Below are 21,250 nucleotides of genomic sequence, written 5' to 3' on the forward strand. Positions count from 1 at the left end.
GGGATGGATGAATGCCTGAAGGGGTCAAAAGACACAAAACAAACTTCCAGTTATAAAATAAATAAATCCTGGGGATGTAATGTACAGCTTGACTATAGTTAATTACACTGTATTTTATATTTTAAGATTGCTAAGAGAGTAGATCTTAAGAGTTATCACAGGAAAAAAAATTGTAACTATGTGTGGTGATGGATATTAATGAGATTTAATATGGTGATCATTTCAAAATATATAAAAATATTGAATCATGTACATCTGAAACTAATATAATATTATATTATATATCAATTATATCTCAATAAAAAAAGAAAATTCAAGGTGGATAAATACTCTCTTTTCAAGAAAAAACATTCTCCAAATAATGGAAAATCAGTTACCTGTTGTTTGCTAGTTCTTCCTCCCTCAAATGCTCTATCACCAGTGGTTTACCTCCACAGCTGTATGGCAGCTGAGAGACAGTTGTTCCTATCCCCCATTCATTTTCCCTAGAATAATTTGAGGTGGTAAAATTAATCTACCTCTAATGAGATCTCTTTTTCTGCTAGAAGCGCAAATAACATTCAACTACTGGTTTCTGACGGATTTGTACCCACAGCTTTGTCTTTCCATTTCTATGACATCAGAAAGGACATTTTTTTTTTTTTTTTTTGAGGTACGCGGGCCTCTCACTGTTGTGGTCTCTCCCGCTGCGGAGCACAGGCTCCGGACGCGCAGGCTCAGCGGCCATGGCTCACGGCCTAGCCGCTCCGCGGCATGTGGGATCTTTCTGGACCAGGGCACGAACCCGTGTCCCCTGCATCGGCAGGCGGACTCTCAACCACTGCGCCACCAGAGAGCCCAGGACATGTTTGTTTATGCAGTTTATCTGTACATTTTTTAGGTCACTTTTCTATTTTTTTCTTCACATCTTTATTGGAGTATAAATGCTTTACAATGGTGTGTTAGCTTCTGCTGTATAACAAAGTGAATCAGCTATTCGTATACATATATCCCCATATCCCCTCCCTCTTGCGTCTCCCTCCCACCCTCCCTATCCCACCCCTCTAGGTCATCACAAAGCACCGAGCTGATCTCCCTGTGCTAAGCAGCAGCTTCCCACTAGCTATCTGTTTTACATTTGTTAGTATATATAAGTCCATGGCACTCTCTCACTTCATCCCAGCTTCCCCTTGCCCACCCCCCCACTCCGGTGCCCTCAAGTCTGTTCGCTACGTATGCGTCTTTATTCCTGCCCTGCCAGTAGGTTCATCAGTACCAGATTTTTAAATTCCATACATACGTGTTAGCATACGGTAACACGAGGACGAGGGCCTCCCCCTTCCTGCTGGACCCCTAACCGCGGGTGGGTCCCGCTGGGCTCCCCTCCCCCAGCCGCCCCTCAGGGGTGCTGGTCCCCTTGCTCCGGCCTTTATTTTTGCTCCCCCTTCCCTCCCTCCCTCCCACTCCCCCAGGACCCGCGTGGCTGGAAGGGTCCTCGGTGGGCAGGGGATCAGGCCCGGGATCTCAGCAAGCTCCCAGGGGCCCAAGTGGGCAGGGGAAACCTGGCCACGCTCCCTTTTGATCCTCTGCCCTCTCAATGGTCCCCCACTTACCCTCTTCGGGCGTGGGATCCCTTCCCCTCCCCCAGCCGCCCCTCAGGGGCGCCAGTCCCATCCCGCCTCTACTTCTCCTCCCCGCTCACTCCCCACATGCCCCACGTCCTACCTGGTCGCTGAGGGTTCCTCCCGTCCCCTTCGGTGTCCGTGGTCCCCCACCGGTGCCTGATAGGTGCCCTAGTTGTGAGGAGACGCGAATTCTGCGTCCTCCTAGTCCGCCATCTTGACGCCACCCCCTCCCCCCCAGGTCACGTTTCTAAAAGTCAGCTTTGTTAAGGTATAATTTATGTTTAATCAAATTCACCTTTGGAAAGTTTCCAATTCAGTGAATTTTGGTGAACGCGTACAGTCATGTAATCACCGACACGCTATTTCCATCACCCTAAAATGTCCCTTTGTAGTCACCCCCTTTCTCCACGTCTAGGCCCTGGCAGCCTCGCCCCCCACCCCCCATCTTACTTGATTTCTGTCCTGAGGGCACTCTTCCATCCCTATTTTGTGTTATCATTTATCTTTAGGCAAGTCTCTCTACCACGCAGGATCCTGCTTTGTATCCCTATAGAGCCACATGTGGTACCTGGCACCCAAAATGTACTCAGGAAATAGGTGCTTAAAAAATAAATGAATCACTTGTTTTTCAGATGTTGCCAAATCATTTCAGAGACTCTGCTCTCTGATTTCAGGATGTGCCGTTTGAAAAGGGGCTATTAATGCTGGGGAAAGATTTCTCCTAGAGTTTTAATTTATACAGTCTTAAAAAAAATGGGCCACAGTTATTTCTAACTTCAGAGATTTTGCTGAGCATTTCAACCATTTCCTTAGACTTGGGACTTACAACTTTGCTCAACCAGCATGTGGGCCTCTGACCTCTCAACCTGAATAAACAGATGGAAATAGAAGCTGGGATCAAACGCAGCTGCTGCTCTCTCCTCCCCCTGTTCTTGCCATCTCTGATCTCTCCACCTCCACCGGGCATGGCCCAGCCTATCCTCCGGAGCTCCCCTGAATAAGTTCTATGAGATTCCAGACCCATTTCATGGATGACTCCGGGGGTGGAATCTGACGTTGGCTTAACGTTTCTCATCATGCAGGGTGTGACCCAGCTGCAGCTGGCTCATCAGGCAGGCTCAGATTCCTCTGGTCCTTCCTAATCTGATTCTTCTTCTATCTTGATGTGCATCCAAAAGTTGACATTCCTAGAGAAATGACAAGAAGAGGTGAACAAAATTCCCCCTTGTCTGACCAGTTATCTGAAATGGCCTAGTTCTCGAAGGGAACTGCCCTTTCTTGAAAGGTGTTGGTGCTTTCCTCTAGACTGGCCAGGTGCCCCAAGCCGATGGGTCCCTATGCACTTTCTGTGGGTTGGCAGTCCTTGCTAGGCCCTCTGCTCAGCTGGCAAAGGCCCAACAGCTCAGGCACATGAGAGACCACTTCTTCCCTCCGGGGAGGTTGTACCTTGCCTCCCAGATGCAGTCTTGGTGCTGGCATCAAATTGGTTCCAAATGGAACCTCATTCCCTTTGTCCCCCTTTGCCCTCACACTTTGCCCCGTGGCTTCCCTGGAACAGCTCCGGTGAAGGACGGTTTCTGCTCCAGGATGTAAGCGCATCGCTGCCAAACCTTTCGAAACCTGAACTCCTGATACAAGGGGGGTGGGGGGGTGGAGGTGGAGGTTTCTGCTACCTGCTGCTAGGTAAACAAAACACCAAAAAGGTGGTGCATTTGGACACATGGAGTAATTGTGTAGTTCATAACCCTGTGGACAGATAAAGTAGTAATCAATGGAAGGGAGCTAAAGAAATTCTTACTACAGTAATGATGACAGGTTTGTGTGTGTGTGAGAGAGACAGAGACAGAGAGAAAGAGAGAGGGAGGGAAAAAGAGAGAGGGGAGAGGGAGAGGGAGAAGATGGGGGTTGGGAAGGGAAGGTTCAGGGAAAAGGGAAAAACAAAAGGGAGAAAGAAAAAAGAAGGGTTAAAGTCGAGGACAGCATATGTCCTTCAGGAGGATCTTCTAAAGCTGCGACTCTCAGACTTTTGTTTTATTACTATCATAGTAAGGAATGTATTTTACTCCACGCAGGGCGCGCGCGCGCGCGCGCGCGCACACACACACACACACACGTATAGAATAAAACAGAAAATAAGTTTGCGCGTAGCCAGCTAGAAGAGCAGGGCACTTATTTCCATCACACATCAGTGCGTCGGGCGTCGCGGGCGCTAGGGCAGCCCCCCCCCCGGCCGCACCCAGCCCCGCGCTGGGTCAGCCGCCCCGCCCCACCCCACCCGCCGCAGGGTCCCCGGGTCACCACCCCCGCGGGGGAGGAGAGCGACCGGGGCGCGGCTCTGGGCTATGGGCGGCAGCTCCCGCGACGGCGGCGGCGGCGGCGGCGGATCCGGACGCGACGCGGGATGGAGACAGACGAGCAGGGCTGCGTGCGCGCGTGGTGGCACATGGTCGCGTGGAACCTGAGGTGAGTGCACGCCGCGCCCTGTGCGCCCCGGCAGCGCCCCGCCGGCTCCGACTGCCCGGAATGCGGCAGAGGGGGTACCGCCGAGCGGTGACGCAGGGCTGGTGGCCGAGCGCTGACTCCTGGGGCTTCGGAGGCCCCCAGAGCTCTTGGACGGCTGTATCCTCAGCCCCAACCCCTACCCGCGGCGGCGAGACTCGCGTGTTTGATTTTTCAGGAACCTATGTCCCTTTGGGGCTTCTGAACTAGAGATTCCAGAAAGCTGGTTCAGGTTCCTGTGCCAATCTCTTTCTTATCTGCCTTGACATTTTAGTAACAGCAGGACGGATTTTAAAAAATAATAATAGTGACAATAATAATTGGTGTTGTAGTCTTGGAAGGCATTCTGTTAGGTCAAGGGCCTATCTGTGTAGATGGAGAAGGATCGGAAGGCCACCTCCCTGAGTGTGAAGCGTCTGGCGTGTAAAGAACACCTCTCCATAATGCTAGAGATGCATGGTACATTGAAACCATAACTTGGCATCATTGCCTGTGCCTAGTTCTTATATCCTTTAAATGTGAAATGTGTAGGTCAGCACAGGTTTTTCATTTTCTTCCTTCCATGAATCCTTGGCTTGAGCAGTAATCTTAGACTACCTCAATCGACCAGCAATGTACTGACATGACAGTCTTGTTTGCGTTGAAGCCAGGTATTGGTTGGAGACCTTGGACCCAAAAGACTGCGTGTCTTGTTTTGTTTTGTTGGTGTGGGAAGGTATTGGCAATTTTGTTTACCTTTCTTCTTTCTATTCCTTTGTTTTGCTTTGTTAGATTTTTGCTGATTACAAGATATCCAAAAATCATATCCAGGCACAGGAGACTTCACTTTGGAATGACTTGAGTGGTGAAGACAAACAGCAATCTCCTTTCTTCTCTTCCTGCTGTGGCTGAGGGCAGGAAGCAGAGAGCGGCCCTCTTCTGGCCCAGCGGTGCAGGCCGGAGCCCCCTTTCTGTGTTGGATCTGAACACCAGTCAGAATGTCCTGACTGGCTGCACTTTTCACCATCACGGGCCTTACCTCCCAGATACGGTTGTTCTGGGAAAGCTAGCATTTACCACCTTTTAGTGGATGGCTGATTATTTAACATTTATTTGGTAGAGAATCAAAGCTGCAGTTCACGCTTTTAGAGAACAGCCCACTTTGTTGATAGTGGAGTGGAGATGGGGATTTGGGGCCCCTTACTTGCCTTCGTAGTTACTAAAAATAATCTCGAGATGCTTCGTGAAAGAATAAAATACTTGGGCATTTCTTCATCTGAGCAGAAAATTACTGATCTAATTTAGGCCGTGCTGAGGCACAGACTGATATCCAGCATCCCGAGTCCTTTTTGTTTCTTGGAGCCTGGTTAGTTCAGCAAACATTCATGGAGGGTTTGCTGTGCACCTGGAACAGTCTGTAGCTGTGGATCTATTGTGATATGTTGTGAGACTCAGGGAGAACATTTAACCACGATGTTTTCAGTGATTACTTTTTTATTTTATTTTTTTTGCGGTACGCGGGCCTCTCACTGTTGTGGCCTCTCCCGTTGCGGAGCACAGGCTCCGGACGCGCAGGCCCAGCGGCCATGGCTCACGGGCCCAGCCGCTCCGCGGCATGTGGGATCTTCCCAGACCGGGGCACGAACCTGTGTCCCCTGCATCGGCAGGCGGACTCTCAACCACTGTGCCACCAGGGAAGCCCTTCAGTGATTATTTTTTAATGCCTTGGGGATCTATTTATCTATTTTACAAAAGTCTCATCAGATTTAGTTGCTTCTGAAGATGGATGGGCCCAGCAAAGTAAATCTCCACTTGCAACTGATTTTCTTCAAATCAGAAAAATGGAAGCCATGTTCAGGAAAGAAGTTGGGGGAAGCCGAAGGGCTATTTTCCCCTTCATTTCTCCCTATTTCATCCCAAGTTTTTACTTTTCTAGATAGTGCTTAGAAAATCCCCATGAGAAGGCTGATAAACTTATCCATCCTCACCAGAGTATTGGACATCCCACTCCCTATCAGGCACTCATCTAGGCCCTGGGCACGCAGCCATAAATAAAACAGGCAAAATCCCTGCTCTTGGGGAGCTCACATTGATTAATTTTCAGTTGTATCAATAATTCAAAACAGGGAAGGAATCCCTTCCCGTCCCCCAAAGCTACCAATAAGCCTTGCTTCCTTCTCCCTTATGAAAGAAATACACTCTTCTTTCTGTTCTCAACCTTTCATTCAATGAATATTTATGGAGCTCGGCCCTGTGCTAGGCAGAGTGGAATGTAAAAGCAGTATTATCTGTCATGTGGTTCTTGTGACAGATAATACTGGGGAGACTGGGGAGACAGGCCTGATAGTGGGAAAACAATCAGAAAACAATTCAGGGTCAAACTGAGGCCCCGATTATAATTAGTGGGATGAAAATAGGGGGTGAAAAGAGGAAAAGTCACCATGAGAAGATCTGTCTAGAGAAGCTTTGAAAAAAGAGGGACACTTAAGTGGATGTGAAGGAAAGGGAGGATTTGGTTGGGAGGAAAGAAGGGAGGAGGACACAGATGTAACTTGGTGCTTGGTGAGTTGGTGATCAATACATGTTGGCAGGATGAATGGGCACAGGGTGGATGTGTAGCATGTCTTAATATTTGGAATCGTTGTCTTGCCCAATGTGGTCAGAGTTGGGCTTCCCAAAGCTGGTACCTCTGAGCATGAAGGAGAAATGAATCGCCCTGTAGCAGCTGGTTCCACCAGGTTTTGCCAGTAAGGATCATCCAGTTAGGTTCCGTAGCCCCTGTGGGATGCGGTGCAGTTACAGCCACAGCTAATCAAAGGGCAGGCGAAGAACACCAAAGCATCAAGGTGGCTGTTTGATGTGCTGGCCGTGAGCGAGGATTGGGCTGAAACTGCATCCTCTGCTCAAATAAGGTCTATTAGCCACTGGTGACTTTTGATCCCCTATTGATCTAGGGGAAGTCAAACTGACAGCCCCCTAGTTAAAAGGAGCCGTTGTGCATTATTGATGCTGTGAGGGATGTGGTCACTCTGTTCTCTTCCCGCAGCAATTCTCACAGAAGTGCCTTGAGCTATTTGAGAGAAGGGTCCTGTATGAATTATTCTTTAAAAACAGAAACATATTTCCCTCTCTTGCCCCTGCTTCCCAAGCACCCTGCTACCTGTAAAAGGTAACTTAGCGGGAGACTAACAGGCAGGGTAGTGGGAGTTCAGAGAGTCAGGAGAAAGAAAGCCAGAGCCAGTCAACTGGAAGGGAGCATAAGAATTCAGTTCTGCTCATCGGTCTGGGCTTGATCTGTGGCTCAAAGTGGCTCCTCTGGGTTTTGAATTCTTATCTCTAAAATCAGAACAGCCATATCCTTTGCTTCTGACCACCTTCATGGAGGCTATTTTAAAGTATGATACAATCATTTTCATTTCTTTCTTGCTGATTTTATGTGTAGGCAGTTGCCCATGGCTGATGTATTTGAAGAGCTGTCCATCACCCTTAGCCTGCTTATCTTTTCCACTCCCAGCAGAATCGCTGGAAATTCATCAGCGATTCATTATCTTCTGCCTCCATGCCTTTTCCAAACATGTATAAGTGCCCTGATTTTTAAGTTACTAACACTTGAGGGAGAACTTTTTTAGAGGTCTTTCTTTGATGACTTTGGTTATCTTCTGAGGATACGGGAGCAGGAAGGAAGAAAGTGGGAGGAAGGAGGGACCCTGAGAGGAGCAAGGGTGCAGAAGGGGAGAAAAGGATCCTGAAACAACTCTAAGAGCTGAATTTTACCAGAGCCCAGCCTTGTTCCTGGGGCTCACTTTTGCTTCAAGGATGACAAGTAGAACTCACCAGGACTGTGACAGCTCATTGGAGATCACCATGGAACTCTGGGGTTGTACAGACCTGGGTTCACGTGGCTCTGCCATTCATTGGCTGTGTGACCTTGGGAAGGGTCCTTAACTTTTCAGCCTCCTCATCTGCAAAGTAGAGGTAATAACAGTTGTCTTCTAAGATGCCTGTGGTCTAGCAGAGGAATCAGGGCAGGGGAGACAGTGCATCAGAAATGCTTTCCATCCCCTACAGCCTCACGATTTGATTACACCGATGGTCTTCACACGGGCCGTTCACAGTAGGGAAAGGGACTCTTGTCATCGACGATGCGGACAAAAACTGGGAGCAGCAGGTGGTGACACTGACCTCCTGTGTCCCTCGTTTCTCAAAGGTAGGAGACACTCAGTCCTCACGGGAGATGTGGCTAGAGACAGAGGTAGCCTGAGTGAGCCCTCATGGACAAACCATAACTTGTCTGCTGGTGGCCCCCAGTCTGGATGGTTCGTGTCACAGGGGGCAGTAGAATGAACAAGATGCGCATGGCCCCCCGTGTCCCATTCCCTGACCAGGCCCTGCTGCGTCCAGCCTCCAGGTCCCCCCCGCATCCCACGCTGCTCCTCACAGCCCCGCCCACCAGGGATGTCGCCTCAGATGTGAGGGTTTTGTCTCATTGCTTCCCAAGACCCAGCCAGAAGGGGCGGTGGGGATCTGACGATTGTTCATTCACTGCTTTAGACTAATAGTAAGAATAGCTAGTACATACAGCAGTGAACTGCGACGTGGTTGAAAACTGTGGCAACTGTTAAACAGTCTGAATCCTGTTTCCCGGTGACTTCGGGGTCCAGCCTTGGCCTTCTGTGGGGTACACTGAGGAAACAAGTCTGGCGCGAGTACATCCATGTCCCCTCCCCTCCTGTCCTGTCATACCTGGGCTTTCTGAGCAGCTGGTAGGGGCCCTGACTTACTGCTTTCCTCTCCTGGTTCTCCCTTAGTGCCTGATCTGGATCTGCCCTAATTACATACAGTTCCGTAAAGGATTTGGCTTAAATGCCAACCTGCCTGTAATTCCCAGTGTCAGTCTGTGAAATCTGATTTGGAGGTTAAAAGGAGAAACGAACCGAGACAACACTTGGACTGATTTTGAATACCTTGTTTGTTTCACAATATCTTACAGATCTTTCCCATACTCCTGTTCAACACTCAGAAGAAAAACTGCCACTCTGTGCGACAGCTTTACAAGTAAATCATTAAAAGAACATATTTTCCCTCCTCTGATGCACATCTTGATTTTTTTCAACTTTTGTGAGTATGTACGTTTTGCGAATTTGCCTTTATATTTTTTTCCCAAATAGAGAACTTACTGCCTTTACAGTTATGGCATAATGAAAAAGATATGTCAGTTATAAAATTGTGGCTAGACTTAAATGGTCTGAAACCTATTTAATATTGGCTTTGGGGTCTAGGATGAATCCTTGCAAACTGTTGGGATAGATAGAAAAATATGGCCTTGTGGGTAGGGTTTCAATTCAGAAGCTCAGTCTTCAAATTGGCTATTAATCTGTATACCTTACTGCTTCCTGTATTCTGTGCCTTTTCTCTTCCTCTTCTTGCCTGTATCCCTTGAGAGAGAGAGAGAGAGAGAGGTTGATGTGAGAAATCTATTTTCCCGTATTTTTTCTACCAAGTGCTGCGTTAGTCAGTGCGACACACAGTTCTTCTAGAGCACAGGTGATGCTCTCACCTGCATGTCTCCAGGTGTATGTTGATCTTGGACATTTCGTGGCTTATGACTAATGACTAGGTTTTACTTAGTGCAAAAAGTAACTCATGACTTAAGTAGCAAAATACTCATTACCTTCTTCTAGACCCTCTTACTTTTTAGGTGAATGTTCTCCTTTGCTTTTCGCTTGAAACGGGGATGAAGACTGAATAAACTCCATTAGAGGCTGTAACACTGGTGGTATTTTTAAGTCTAGCTTTAGTTTTTTTTGGGGGGCGCAACTCTTTGCGGGCTAGTCCTAGTTTATAAAATAAAGTACTTTGCTTGGAACTGAGTGTAGTAGCTTGCAACTTAGAAACATGTCAATCATGAGGCTAATTACTTTTTTTGATTGTGATGAAAAGACATGGAATTGGATTCTGGGAGTTGATAATGAATTCTACTTTCCAGTCAAAGCACCATTTCTTGTGGATTTAAAGAAACCGGAGTTAAAGATTCCTCACACAGTGAACTTCTACATCAAAGTTGAACCTAGGGTGATTCTGGGAATCTGGTGAGTGCACTGATTGGACCCTGGGGTGCTTGGTGGGTGTGGCTTTCATATCTCAAGGGCAGAGGTGAGCAGTGCTCTGTTACTTGCCTGGGGAGAGGTCGGTGTTCCTTGGAGGAAGCTGTTCCACACACCTTCCCTTTATAGTGAAGCTTGACTTGCTTGCATTTGCTTTTCAGGAATCTTCTGTTGGAGTGTTGAGTCTTTCAGGTGCCTTGGGTCTGTCTTCTTCCCTGCCTTATTCCTCACCCCCTTCCCACCCTGCTCCAGACCCACTGGCCTCCGTGTATAGAAGCCATGCTCTGTCTGCAACATTTCTTTCTCTCTCTGCTCCCTCTGTTCCCTCCTTTTGCCTAACTAACTGCTGACCCATCTCTTGGGTCTCATTTTAAACGGTAATTTTCAGGAAAGCCTTTCCTCACCCCCCATTTTCGGCATATGTTAGTGCAACCTGTGCTTGTCCTTTACTGCATTTATCCCCACTGTAATTGAATAAGTGCTTGTGTGACTATCTGATTTGTGTTTGTCTTCCTTATGAGACAATAACTTCATAGGTGGAGGACTTTGTTGGTGGGTTTCCACTGCTCAGCACAGTGCTTGGCAGAGGGCACTCCATAAATACTTGTCCATCAAGGCCATGAGCATCCTACTGTTTCGCTATGCTGATCTCAATATTTTCTTCTGTTTGGTTCACCTACTTGTTCTTGGCTGCCAGTTTTCCAGTGCCCTGTTTTATATTTCATCTCCCTGAGTTTAAACACGTGATCACAGAATGTTTAGGAACCAATATGGATGGGTTCACATAACGTCTTCCTAATCTGCAGGGTACAGTTCCACTAATAGTGTTGGAATTTGAAAACATCTTTATTCTTTACTCTTGCCCCATCAGTCCTTGTTTGGTGAGTCAGCTGTCCTCATGACTGGCTTATCTAGCTGGCAGCAATGCCTGTCTTTGCAGTACAGAGGCCTTGGGGTTTGATGTCAGACTTCTTTTGCCTCTAAATGATTGAGAGACTGGGACTTCCCTCGTGGTCTGGTGGTTAGGACTCTGCACTTCCACTGCAGGGGCATGGGTTTGGTCCCTGGTTGGGGAACTAAGATCCCACATGCTGCACGCGGTGTGGCAAAAAAAAAAAAAAAAAAGATTGAGGGACTGAAGATTTATCATCACATGGCCAATTCTCCAAGTCCCCTGGTGACATGTCACATGGCAGTGTTTGTGTTAGCAGGGTTCATTCATTGGTTTAACAAGGTGGAGGGGGCTTCCCTGGTGGCACAGTAGTTGAGAGTCCGCCTGCCGATGCAGGGGACACGGGTTCGTGCCCCGGTCCAGGAAGATCCCACATGCCGCAGAGCAGCTGGGCCCGTGAGCCATGGCCGCTGAGCCTGCGCGTCCGAAGCCTGTGCTCCGCAACGGGAGAGGCCACACCAGTGAGAGGCCCGCATACCGCAAAAAAAAAAAAAAACAAAAAACAAAACAAAAAATATGGATTCCCTAGGAGAGATCACCTGGAATTCTGATCACGGGTACTGGGGGCCACCTGGCTAATTCTAGGCTGGAATACTGATGCCTCGGCCTGCTCTCTGTGGTCCCAACCTTGCTTGGTAACCAAGAGCACCTCCCAGAAGGCTGGCTCTCCTTTGGTGCACTGCCAGTCCCTCTGTGGGCCTGTGTCATTATGGTGGGTGATGAGTATTGGCTGTGACTGCGGGTCTCAGCATGGGGGAGGGGCGACGTGCCTCAGAGACCCACAGACCTCGCTGTGTCTCTGGGAGGACACTTCAAACTCAGTGACAAGGTCTGGAATCTGCCCCTCGGCTCCCTTGCCTGTGTCTCTTTTACTCACTGTCTTTTTGTGTCAGACGATGGCTTTCTCAAGACTTGCCGTTGCTCAAGGGGCTTTCTTGAGGTGTATGTTTGAGTCACATTTACAGAGATTTCCTGTGAAATCAACATTTTTCAACATTGCTTAACATTGTTCTGATTGTGTAAACTTGGGCACGGTGTTAACAATGCACTTTTATTTAAAGGGTCATGTGAATCACATAGTCACGTCTGCCCTCTGAGTGAATCCGCTCTCGCCCTCAGTTATCCCAGATTTCCTGGTCAGCTGCACCTTCCTCTGTCTCCACCCGGAAGTCTCAGCTTGGTCTCAGCAGTACTGAGCTGGGAGGAGGCCAAATGACAGATCACAGGGAACCTTGATGAAAACAGCGGTTCTCTACTTGGGATCCATAGAAGCCCCAGAGGGTCCACGAACTCCCAACACAAAACTGTACACAAAATTTGAAGAGTGGATACATTTTTCGGGGCAGTGGGTCCATAGCTTTAATTACATGTTCAAAGGGCTCCATGACCCACTAAGGTTTAAGAAACTTGGCTCTAAAACAAATTCAAATGGTTTTTTAAAGAATCCTCTGCCTTTTGAATCATCTTTATCTCCCTTTTATGTGGTTAACAGAGAGGAGACTGTGGTTCTTTTGGAAAAAAGTATTTCTTGTACCTCCAGGGCTGTGAGTCTCTCTCCTTCACTTCATCTTGCACCGCATGGCAGAGCGGACAGGATGCAGGCAGATCTTCCTTTAGTGAACTTGATTATATCATCCCTTTTTCTGAAAAGCCACTTTCTGGAACTTTTTTTCCTTTAGCTTCTAGAAGTATTCTTAGAAATAGGTTTTGCTGTGCAGCAGTGAAAGGAGATGGATTGTCAGCAGTTCAATCAAATGCTTACGTTGAGAAGCTCTAGCGGTCCGGGCAGCTGGTGCTCACTTGGGGGAAGGCAGCGGCAGAGGGGAGCTGTGGGTCATTCATCCTGACACAGGCGCGATGGGCTATGACACCAAGAAGCATTGCCCTCTCTCCTGGTTATTTGTCTAACCTGAAAAAGAAAGGCGTGAGATCAGATGCCAGCAGCATGGTAGTGATTTTTGTTGAATTTGTCATTGTAATTCCTAATTCTTGCTTTTTTTTTTTTTTAAGCCTCCTCTACAGGGCAGCTCCTCATAGACCTGAGCTAGTAAAGGTAAGTCTGAAAGGGCCTCAAGGCACCGATTTTATGTCTCCATTTATTCTCTTCTGGGCTACAGCCCTAAGATCTTCCTCCACCCTCAGCATGGTTATCTCCTGAGAGCTCCTGGAGATGAGGGTGGGTTTGTGATGTCTGGGCCTAAAGTCCCATGAGTAGACTTCTCTTCCAGCTTTGACCTTGGGGGATCAAAACAGACGTGAACATCTCTGAGTCCCAAACACTTTAATGAATTTGTTCCTTTCATCACCAGATGGAGTTGAATTTATTTGCTTTTTCTAAGGGCTAGGGGATGGGTTGAGAAAATATATTAAGTGCAAAAACCACTCCTTCTACCAGAAACAACCTTTTTGGTGGTATGGGATAAAGATGTAGCATGTCTTCTCTTAAGTCATTCAGGCCTTTCTTCAGCCCCATAAGAGGCTGGGCCAAGGGAAGGTGGCCACACCTTGGTGTCCTCACCAGCCTGCTACAGACTCCAGTTTTGGGGGGCAGCCCCTATATCTCCCAGCATGAGGAAGATGGCAGGCTCTCCACCTCGCCTTATCTGACTGAGAGCTGGCTGGCGGGCTCCTGTTTATGCCCTCCCACACTCCCCTCAGGTAGTCAGTAATCTCTCCCTTAGGTGATTCAGCCGCTTGTCTAGTTATCGATCCCAAGACCTGGTCTCTCCTCCCACAAGCCAGCTCCCACTCCAGAGCCCTTTCCTGATTTCACAGCGTTAGTGGGGCCCAGAATCGTGCCAGGCCCAGCACCCCAGCACCTTCTTCATCCTCCCTCCCCTCTTCAGACATGGCCATCCTCTCCTGTCTACTCCCCTCTCTCATCACTCCGAGGAGTGGTGGGCTGGATGCAGTTTTGCCTGGGGTGATGATGTCTATTAACTTTTAGGTTTGCTTTCCACCTTGAACTCCACTCTTGCATAGGGTTGTTGTGCATAGAGTTGTTGTGAAGGTTGAATTAAGTAAAATAGTCATGCAAAGATATGGGCATTCAACAAATGCTTGTTCCTTTTTTCCACTCTTTTTATAATACAGTAGACTAAGTTAGGTGTTAGGGGAGCACCCAGAACAATAATATCAGGGTAGGGAGAATTCAGGGAAGAGACGGGTCTTGTGTGCAGGTGTGACCAATGATGACTTACAGGGAGATAGGATCTAAGCTCATTTCTTGAAGGCGAGGGAGAGCAGTTAGAAAACACAGACAGGAGGGGAGAATGTGAGCCAAGGCACGGGGTCAGAACGGGGTGATTATGTGTTATGAAATACCTGAGAGTCACAAAGGGCCTCTATATAAGATCTTTCACACTCGTCATTCTTTTAAATCCTCACAGCACCTCTGAGTTTGCCACCATTGCCTCCACTGAGCGAAATGGAGGCTTAAAGGCTTGCCCAATTGCCACATACCCTATAGAGAGGAAATGGGACTCAATCCTGCATTTTCTAACTCCAGGCAGTCAGATGGAGGTGCACAGCTTTTGGGATGGAAGACTGTGGCCAGATGTGGATGGGCTTACAGCCAAGAGAGGAGTTTTTTGTTTGTTTAAATAGATAGTGTTCCACTCCCAAAGCTTGGTAACAGCAGATTTCAGGTAACTGGTATTTTAAGAATATTTATCTGGCGGAATTTGAAGCCAGGGAAACCAGTTAGGAGCCCCTCGCTGTGGTCTGGGCTGGAGGGGTGGTCTGACCTGTGAGTCTCGAGGGGCACCTCTGGCTGGAGAGGAGTGACGGATAAGGGGAGTAGATTGACTGGGGCCCGCTTTCTCCTTACGCCTTCGGAATTTGAGATGAATTGCTGAAGGGCTTCTCTTACTGAATTCCCCTCAGAGGAGTCCTGATTCCAGGGGTAGCAGAACCAGAAGACAAAGAAAAGAGAAAACAAGAAATCTTGCCCGTAGCACGGGTAAGAGGAGGGCAAGGGAAGGAAGGGAAAGAGAAGCAGTATTGGGATTTCCAGACTGTACCCAAACGCGAGTCATTTGCTGTGAGACCATGCAAAAAATGCAGGCCAGACAGACCCTGGGAAACCGTGCAGGTTTCTGCAAGCAGCAGGCCCGTGTCAAAACTGTGAAGCAGAAGTTTGTCTTTACTGACCTCGACCTGCATATTCTGTACCCATTTCCCTACCAAATTCCCTACCAGGCATGAATTTCCTTTTTATAATCAGGAAAAAAAAATGTTTTTAAAGGTCCTTATATTTAGAAAGTTACTATTCTCTCTATTACTACAGTTCATAGTGGGAGACTACAGCAAATGATGTACTACAGTGCTGGGGAAATGACCACTAACTCTTATTTCTCCATACTCATAAAGGAGCAGTGAAAAGCAGAAATCTAAAACTTGCTTCTACACTGAACATAATTCTTTTCTTTTTAAACTGCGAAGCAGACGTTTGCATTTATGGCCCCAGCCTACCTATTCTGTACCCACTCCCTTCCCTTGGCAACGTCCCATTTAGTACATTGAACCCCCCTCCCTGCTCAGCACCGCAGAGGAATACACATAATACTTTGTTGGTCTTTTCTCTTTGCAAATCTGTTCCAAGGAATAAACTCTGAATGAAATTCAGTCACACTGAGATGAAAATGACAGATAATAGCTTAAAGTGTACATCAGGGATATCTGCACAGTCGATTCATTCCTTCTTTAGCAAATATTTATCAAGTGTCTATTAGGTACCAGGAACTTTTCTAGGTTCTGGGGATACCACAGGGAATAAGAAAGCTGTGGTCTAACCTCCTATGAAGTTTGTATAGTTGCTGGAGAGGCACACAGAAGACAAGTATGCAATAAGAGGATTTTGAATAGTGAGAAGTGCTGTACAAGTAATAAAATGATGTGAAATGACTGGGAGGTGATGGGGGACAAGCTTCGATGGCTAGTTAGGGGGGCACCTCTGAAGAAATATCATCTAAACTGAGACTTGCATGACAAGGAGCCAGTTGTCATGGGAGAATCTGGAGGTCTCGGCTGAGGGAAGAGAAAGGCAAGGGCCCTGCAGTGGGATCAAGGCTGACATGTTCCAGGAGCAGAAGACAGCAGGGCCTGGGGGTGGAGAGGAGTGGGCTTAGTGATAGGCGATAGAGGCTGTAGCCAGATTCTGTAAGGCCTCCAAGGCCAAGGTGATGCTTGGATTTAATCCACGTGCCTTTGAAGGATGTGAAGCAAAAGAGGGATGTGATGAGGGTTTTGCACGTTAAAATGATCATTCTGGTTTCCCTGTGGGAACTGGGTTACAGCAGGGCGAGGGTGGAACAGGAAGCCACCTGGGGTTGTTGGTGTAATCCAAGCAAGAGATGAGGGCTGGGTTAGGCTGGGTGATTAGTGGAAATGGAGAGAACTGAATGGACTTGGGAGTAGTTTAGAGGCAGGGTTAAAAGTCTGAGGAAGGTGCAGTATTGCTCAGGGTTTATGTCCTTTCCTCATTTTCAGTTGAAATGGATGTTTTTAGGGCATATAAACTAATTTACCTTTCGACTTAATCAAAATATGGCAAGAGCTGATTTAGCTAGCATTCTTTTTACTGGAATTTGCCATTAATGAGGAAATTCAGCATGTTTAGAATGATAATTGTTATATTTGAAGTCCTGTGGTCATTATTAAAACCTAAAATGCCTTTTTAAAACATTGCAATATTAAATCATATTCAACAGAGTTTATAATGTTCAAATCCTTTAAAACCAATTATCTATGTATTGTATACTTTATCAGAATCTCTAACTAATCAGAATATTCTTTTCCCCAACTAAACCACTTAATTATTCTACAATTATTCACTTAATTAAAAATTAGTCTTAATTTTTAGACTATGCGTATCACTGCTCCTTTATGAGTATGAAGAAATAAGTTAGTGGTGCTATTTGTAGTTTAAAAAAAGATAAGTAAAAACCACAAAATGTTTAATGTGATTATCTATGGATGGTGGGATTATGTGTGATTTGTTTCTTCTTTCTTCCTTCTTCTATTTTCCAAATTTCCTACAATAACATGAATTACTTTTAAGACATAAAAGTTATATTTCCAAAAATAGTTTATTATATTTAGAAACTCACTACTCTCTATATTACTACAGTTCATAGTGGGAAACTATAACAAATGACATAGCTATAGGCCATGTTTCAATTTTTTTTCCTTTTTAAAAAATAGATTTACTGGAAACTTCCAGGATTTTTAAGCATGGTTATGGATGCCCTGAGGAAAGACGAACTAGTCTTCCCCAGTGATGAAAAGTAACTTAATTATGTAAAGATGTCCATTATTACTATATCTATAGGATTCTGGTGGGTAATTATCACGTGACTTATTGAATGGGGAGATGACCAGTCTGAATGAGTAGATGAGAATTCTTAGATAGGCACTAGGATTTGGGCTAAGGTATCTACAGTATCTACAATTTTTTAGTATTTGGTATTATCCTTATGTCTAATTTAATGACTTTACCAATTCAGTACTTTCTCTGAAGTTATAAAGGGAGTTGTAGGTTTAGGGTGTTTCAGGACCCTTTAAAGGTCCTGTACAGTCTAACCTAGCATTCCTTGGAGGAATCTCTGAGTTCTAGGTCTTATTCCCCATGTAACCAAAATCCACACACCATCCAGCCGAATAACCCAACAGCAACTCCAGTGACTAGAATCTGGCAAGTTAGCCTCTCACAGTTGGAGAATCTAGAGTGCCTACAAATAGACAGTCGTTATCAGTATTTCTTCTATTTCAGCATACTTGAGGGATCTAACATCCTCAGAAGTAACAGTGAGTCACTGTGGCAGGGGTGGATGGTATCAGAATTTGGAAGGGGACAGGGAAGTACTATTAGTCATTCTTCATGTCATAGCCTTTTCGAATTACCAAATAGGAAGTTGACCAGGAGGCTAATCAAACCTATTGATCTCATGTCCATCCTGTACATTTATGGGGAAATGTAAACAAATTGCTACAAAGAGTTCTCCTTGGTCCTGTGGTAGTTCTTGTTATTTTTTTGGTTTTGACTTACTTTGTTTTCGTTTAATTAAAACATTCCAGATATTATGAAATAAGGCAGAATAAGGAAAAGGTGAGGTTCTGCTAATTTTGTACAAATTCAGTGTTTTTGTTCCTTATTTTCAAAAATCACATAGGAATAAATTAAATCAAATAACCTAAGTAGGGCTTCCCTGGTGGTGCAGTGGTTGAGAGTCCACCTGCCGATGCAGGGGACACGGGTTTGTGCCCCGGTCCAGGAAGCTCCCACATGCCGCAGAGCAGCTGGGCCCGTGAGCCATGGCCGCTGAGCCTGCACGTCTGGAGCCTGTGCTCCGCAAGGGGAGAAGCCACAACAGTGAGAGGCCCGTGTACATCAAAAAAAAAAAAAAAAAAAAAAAGCTACGTAAATTGTATGAGTAAACAGAAGAATCTTGCCTGGAGGAAAAAAAAGTCACTATATGAAGCTTATTATATATGAAGTTGTTATTCCTGGGAGGGATGGAAAGAGCATTCCTTTATTTTGGGCAAACCTCATGTTTTGCTAAAGCCTTAACTTAGAAGAGGAGAAATCTCAATGTATATTTCTTGAACTGAAAGCTTTTCTTCCACTTGTTCCTAGTGTTAAATTCCTGTCTTCTCCCCTTCTTATCATACACGGTGAGGATGACAAAACGGTGCCTTTGGAATTTGGAAAAAAAGTAAACTAAGTTCAGTGGCTGACAGAAACATACTATACTAATTTCACCATTTTCTCAGCCAGCCAAATTTTGATTAGGACCTAAAGAAGGGTCTCTGACATTATAAGGGATTCTCTGCACCCCTGAATTGCTGTACCGCCTGGCGTATACAATACACTGTTGTCACTGTTCCATGAGCTGTGCAGCTTTCAGTTCCTTGGTTGTAGAGGCAACCACTCAGGGATATGCAGGGTGCCCATATCTCTGAGTTAATGGGACTAACTCCTTAAGTTGGCTGTTTCCATACCCTTTTAGGAAAATTAGACTAGGAAAACAACTGCTTCAATGATCAGCCTTTGAGTCCTTGTCTTTCTGCCCATTGCAGCTCTATGAAATTGCACACAATGCATATAGGAACAAAGAGAGGGTGAAGATAGTGGTCTTTCCTCCGGGCCTCCAACACAACTTCCTGTGTAAAAGCACCACACTCTTAAAAACCGTGAGGTAAGATTTGCTTTGCTAAATGCAATGAGGGCTGCTCTGGCTTACTTAGACCATGAGGTGGGGAACGCATGTGAGCTCATCTAGGTCCTTTTCCTGCAGAGATTTCCTGAGCCAGCAGTGGGCGTGAGGTCTGAGTACAGCGGAGAGCGAAGACTTGGTCCAGACACCACTTGTGGTGTATATTTCTTATGTAAAACTGTACTGGGCTGCTTGGGTGAGCTGAAGCTACTGACATTTCTACAAGTCACTTGCCATTTTAGTAAGGGAAAGCATGGATGCTGGGCATTATGGAATGTTCTTGTTTAGCGTGTCATAGACTACTTTGTGGAACATGCCGAAACTTCACTGTGGAGAATCAGAATTTGGTAAAAATTTGATCCCATCTAAAAATGTACAGTTACCAAATATTCTGGGGATATCTATGGATAAGGTGGTTTTTGATTTGCACCTAGACAGCAAGCAGTAGCAAGAAAGATGCTCCAATGTAGTTAAATATTTGTATTTCAGTTTAGTTAATTTAAATGGCATTAAAAAGTTCCAAGCTGTTTTCTAGCTTTCTGAATAGCGTTGGGGAAAGTCCTAGCATGCTACTCAATCTGCTATAAAATAGTAAGATTTGGCACTCATGTAACCTTTGGAAATTAACCCTTCATTTTTAGCCCTAATATAGTCATACACTTTCCCTCCCAATTCCCAGAGATACTTAACTAGATTATTATTTAATAAAACAAAACAAAATCAAAGAATGTTGTGAAAATGTTGAAGTCCAGTAAGAAGCTATTTTTTCTCAGGACATTTTACAACTTACTTTCCATTGGCTTTGTTCACCCCACTGCTGGGTTCACTGGACAGGGAAATCTTTAGGTCAGAAGGCTCCATGTTCCAGATGTCCCGGGCATACTCCTTAATTGTTCGGTCACTGGAGAATTTCCCTGAGGCGGCTATGTTTCTGAGTACCGTGATGTTCCAGGCCTTTGGATTCTGTAAACAAGAATTATACTTGTTTAACTGAATTAAATTAAATTAACGTGCATCTAAGGCTCAGGGCCTGAGTGCCCATCAAGCTGTATGACAAACATCAGGCCAAGCACATCCAAGTACAATTTATGGGGAAAGTGACAGGAGTAAATTGTAGTGAATCATAAATACATTTGTTTCACAGTTGGGAGCTGGACAGGGCAGACTGTGCTCTTCTGCTATTTTAGATTATATTTCTCTAAAATGAAAAAGAAAGTATTTTTCACTCTTACAGAAACCCTAATTGGTAATTTCTGCCATAGTTACAATGTTTTGGCATGTAAGCCTTATTTCCCGTGCTTCATTTTGAATGAAGATACCTCATCTCCCTTTAAACTACAGGGGAAAGGAAGAGACTAACATTCATTGTCTGCTAGATGCCACGTAAGAAATTTATCCCGTGGCTCACAGCCAAAGCTCGAAAAACACTACTCTAGAACATTAGCTACCATGCAGGCAAAGAATCCCATGGGAGACTTTATTCACCGACTTCTCTTTTCCTGTTTTTTCAGAATGTAGATACTCCAATAGGTTTACACTGAATCCCAAATACTCCACTGGGGTTTGAAAACAGGACCAATTAAGGTTTTATCCTAAATAAAAATATACATCTATATATCTAAATAAAATATATATCTCTCATAATTTTATGTAAAAAGTATAAGAAGCTATTTATTTATTTTTATTAACATCTTTATTGGAGTATAATTGCTTTACAGTGTTGTGTTAGTTTCTGCTGTATAACAAAGTGAATCAGCTATATGTATATGTATATCCCCATATCCCCTCCCTTTTGGTGGGTCACCCTCCCACCCTCCTTATCCCACCCCTCTAGGTGGGTCGCAAAGCACCGAGCTGATCTCCCTGTGCTATGTAGCTGAGAAGCTACTTTTTATA

The 21,250-nt window shown here is 45.6% G+C and overlaps 2 protein-coding genes across 5 annotated transcripts in view; one reads left to right on the plus strand and one right to left on the minus strand.

Annotated features, from left to right (window-relative positions):
- The first annotated feature begins 3,891 nt into the window (after positions 1-3,891).
- ABHD12B (abhydrolase domain containing 12B) lies at positions 3,892-20,137 on the plus strand. 3 transcript variants are annotated; one of them, XM_082618640.1, is made up of 5 exons: positions 9,132-9,200; positions 10,069-10,171; positions 13,161-13,191; positions 19,218-19,336; positions 19,436-20,137. In XM_082618640.1, exons 1-5 carry the CDS (start codon positions 9,173-9,175, stop codon positions 19,461-19,463), a joined length of 309 nt encoding a protein of 102 aa, XP_082474766.1. In that variant the 5' UTR covers positions 9,132-9,172; the 3' UTR covers positions 19,464-20,137. The 3 variants fall into 3 exon arrangements, with proteins under 3 accessions (XP_082474767.1, XP_082474766.1, XP_082474765.1); XM_082618641.1 differs by lacking the exons at positions 9,132-9,200; positions 10,069-10,171 and adding an exon at positions 3,892-4,067; XM_082618639.1 differs by lacking the exon at positions 9,132-9,200 and having other exon boundaries at positions 9,527-10,171.
- Positions 9,198-21,250, minus strand: part of PYGL (glycogen phosphorylase L) — a 51,088-nt gene continuing 39,035 nt past the window's right edge. Inside the window, exons 20-21 of one of the 2 annotated variants that reach the window (XM_082618637.1) lie at positions 20,145-20,317; positions 9,198-9,517 (exon numbers count right to left, since the gene is read on the minus strand). In XM_082618637.1, the coding sequence (XP_082474763.1) occupies positions 9,466-9,517; positions 20,145-20,317 (225 nt within the window). In that variant the 3' untranslated portion in view covers positions 9,198-9,465. Of the gene's footprint in view, positions 9,518-12,168; positions 13,048-20,144; positions 20,318-21,250 lie in introns of those variants that run through there. The other variant, XM_082618638.1, reaches the window with a different exon arrangement.

The sequence above is a fragment of the Mesoplodon mirus genome (genome assembly GCF_964341445.2).
Source record: "Mesoplodon mirus genome assembly, chromosome: 4".
In the NCBI taxonomy this organism is placed as follows: domain Eukaryota; kingdom Metazoa; phylum Chordata; class Mammalia; order Artiodactyla; family Ziphiidae; genus Mesoplodon; species Mesoplodon mirus.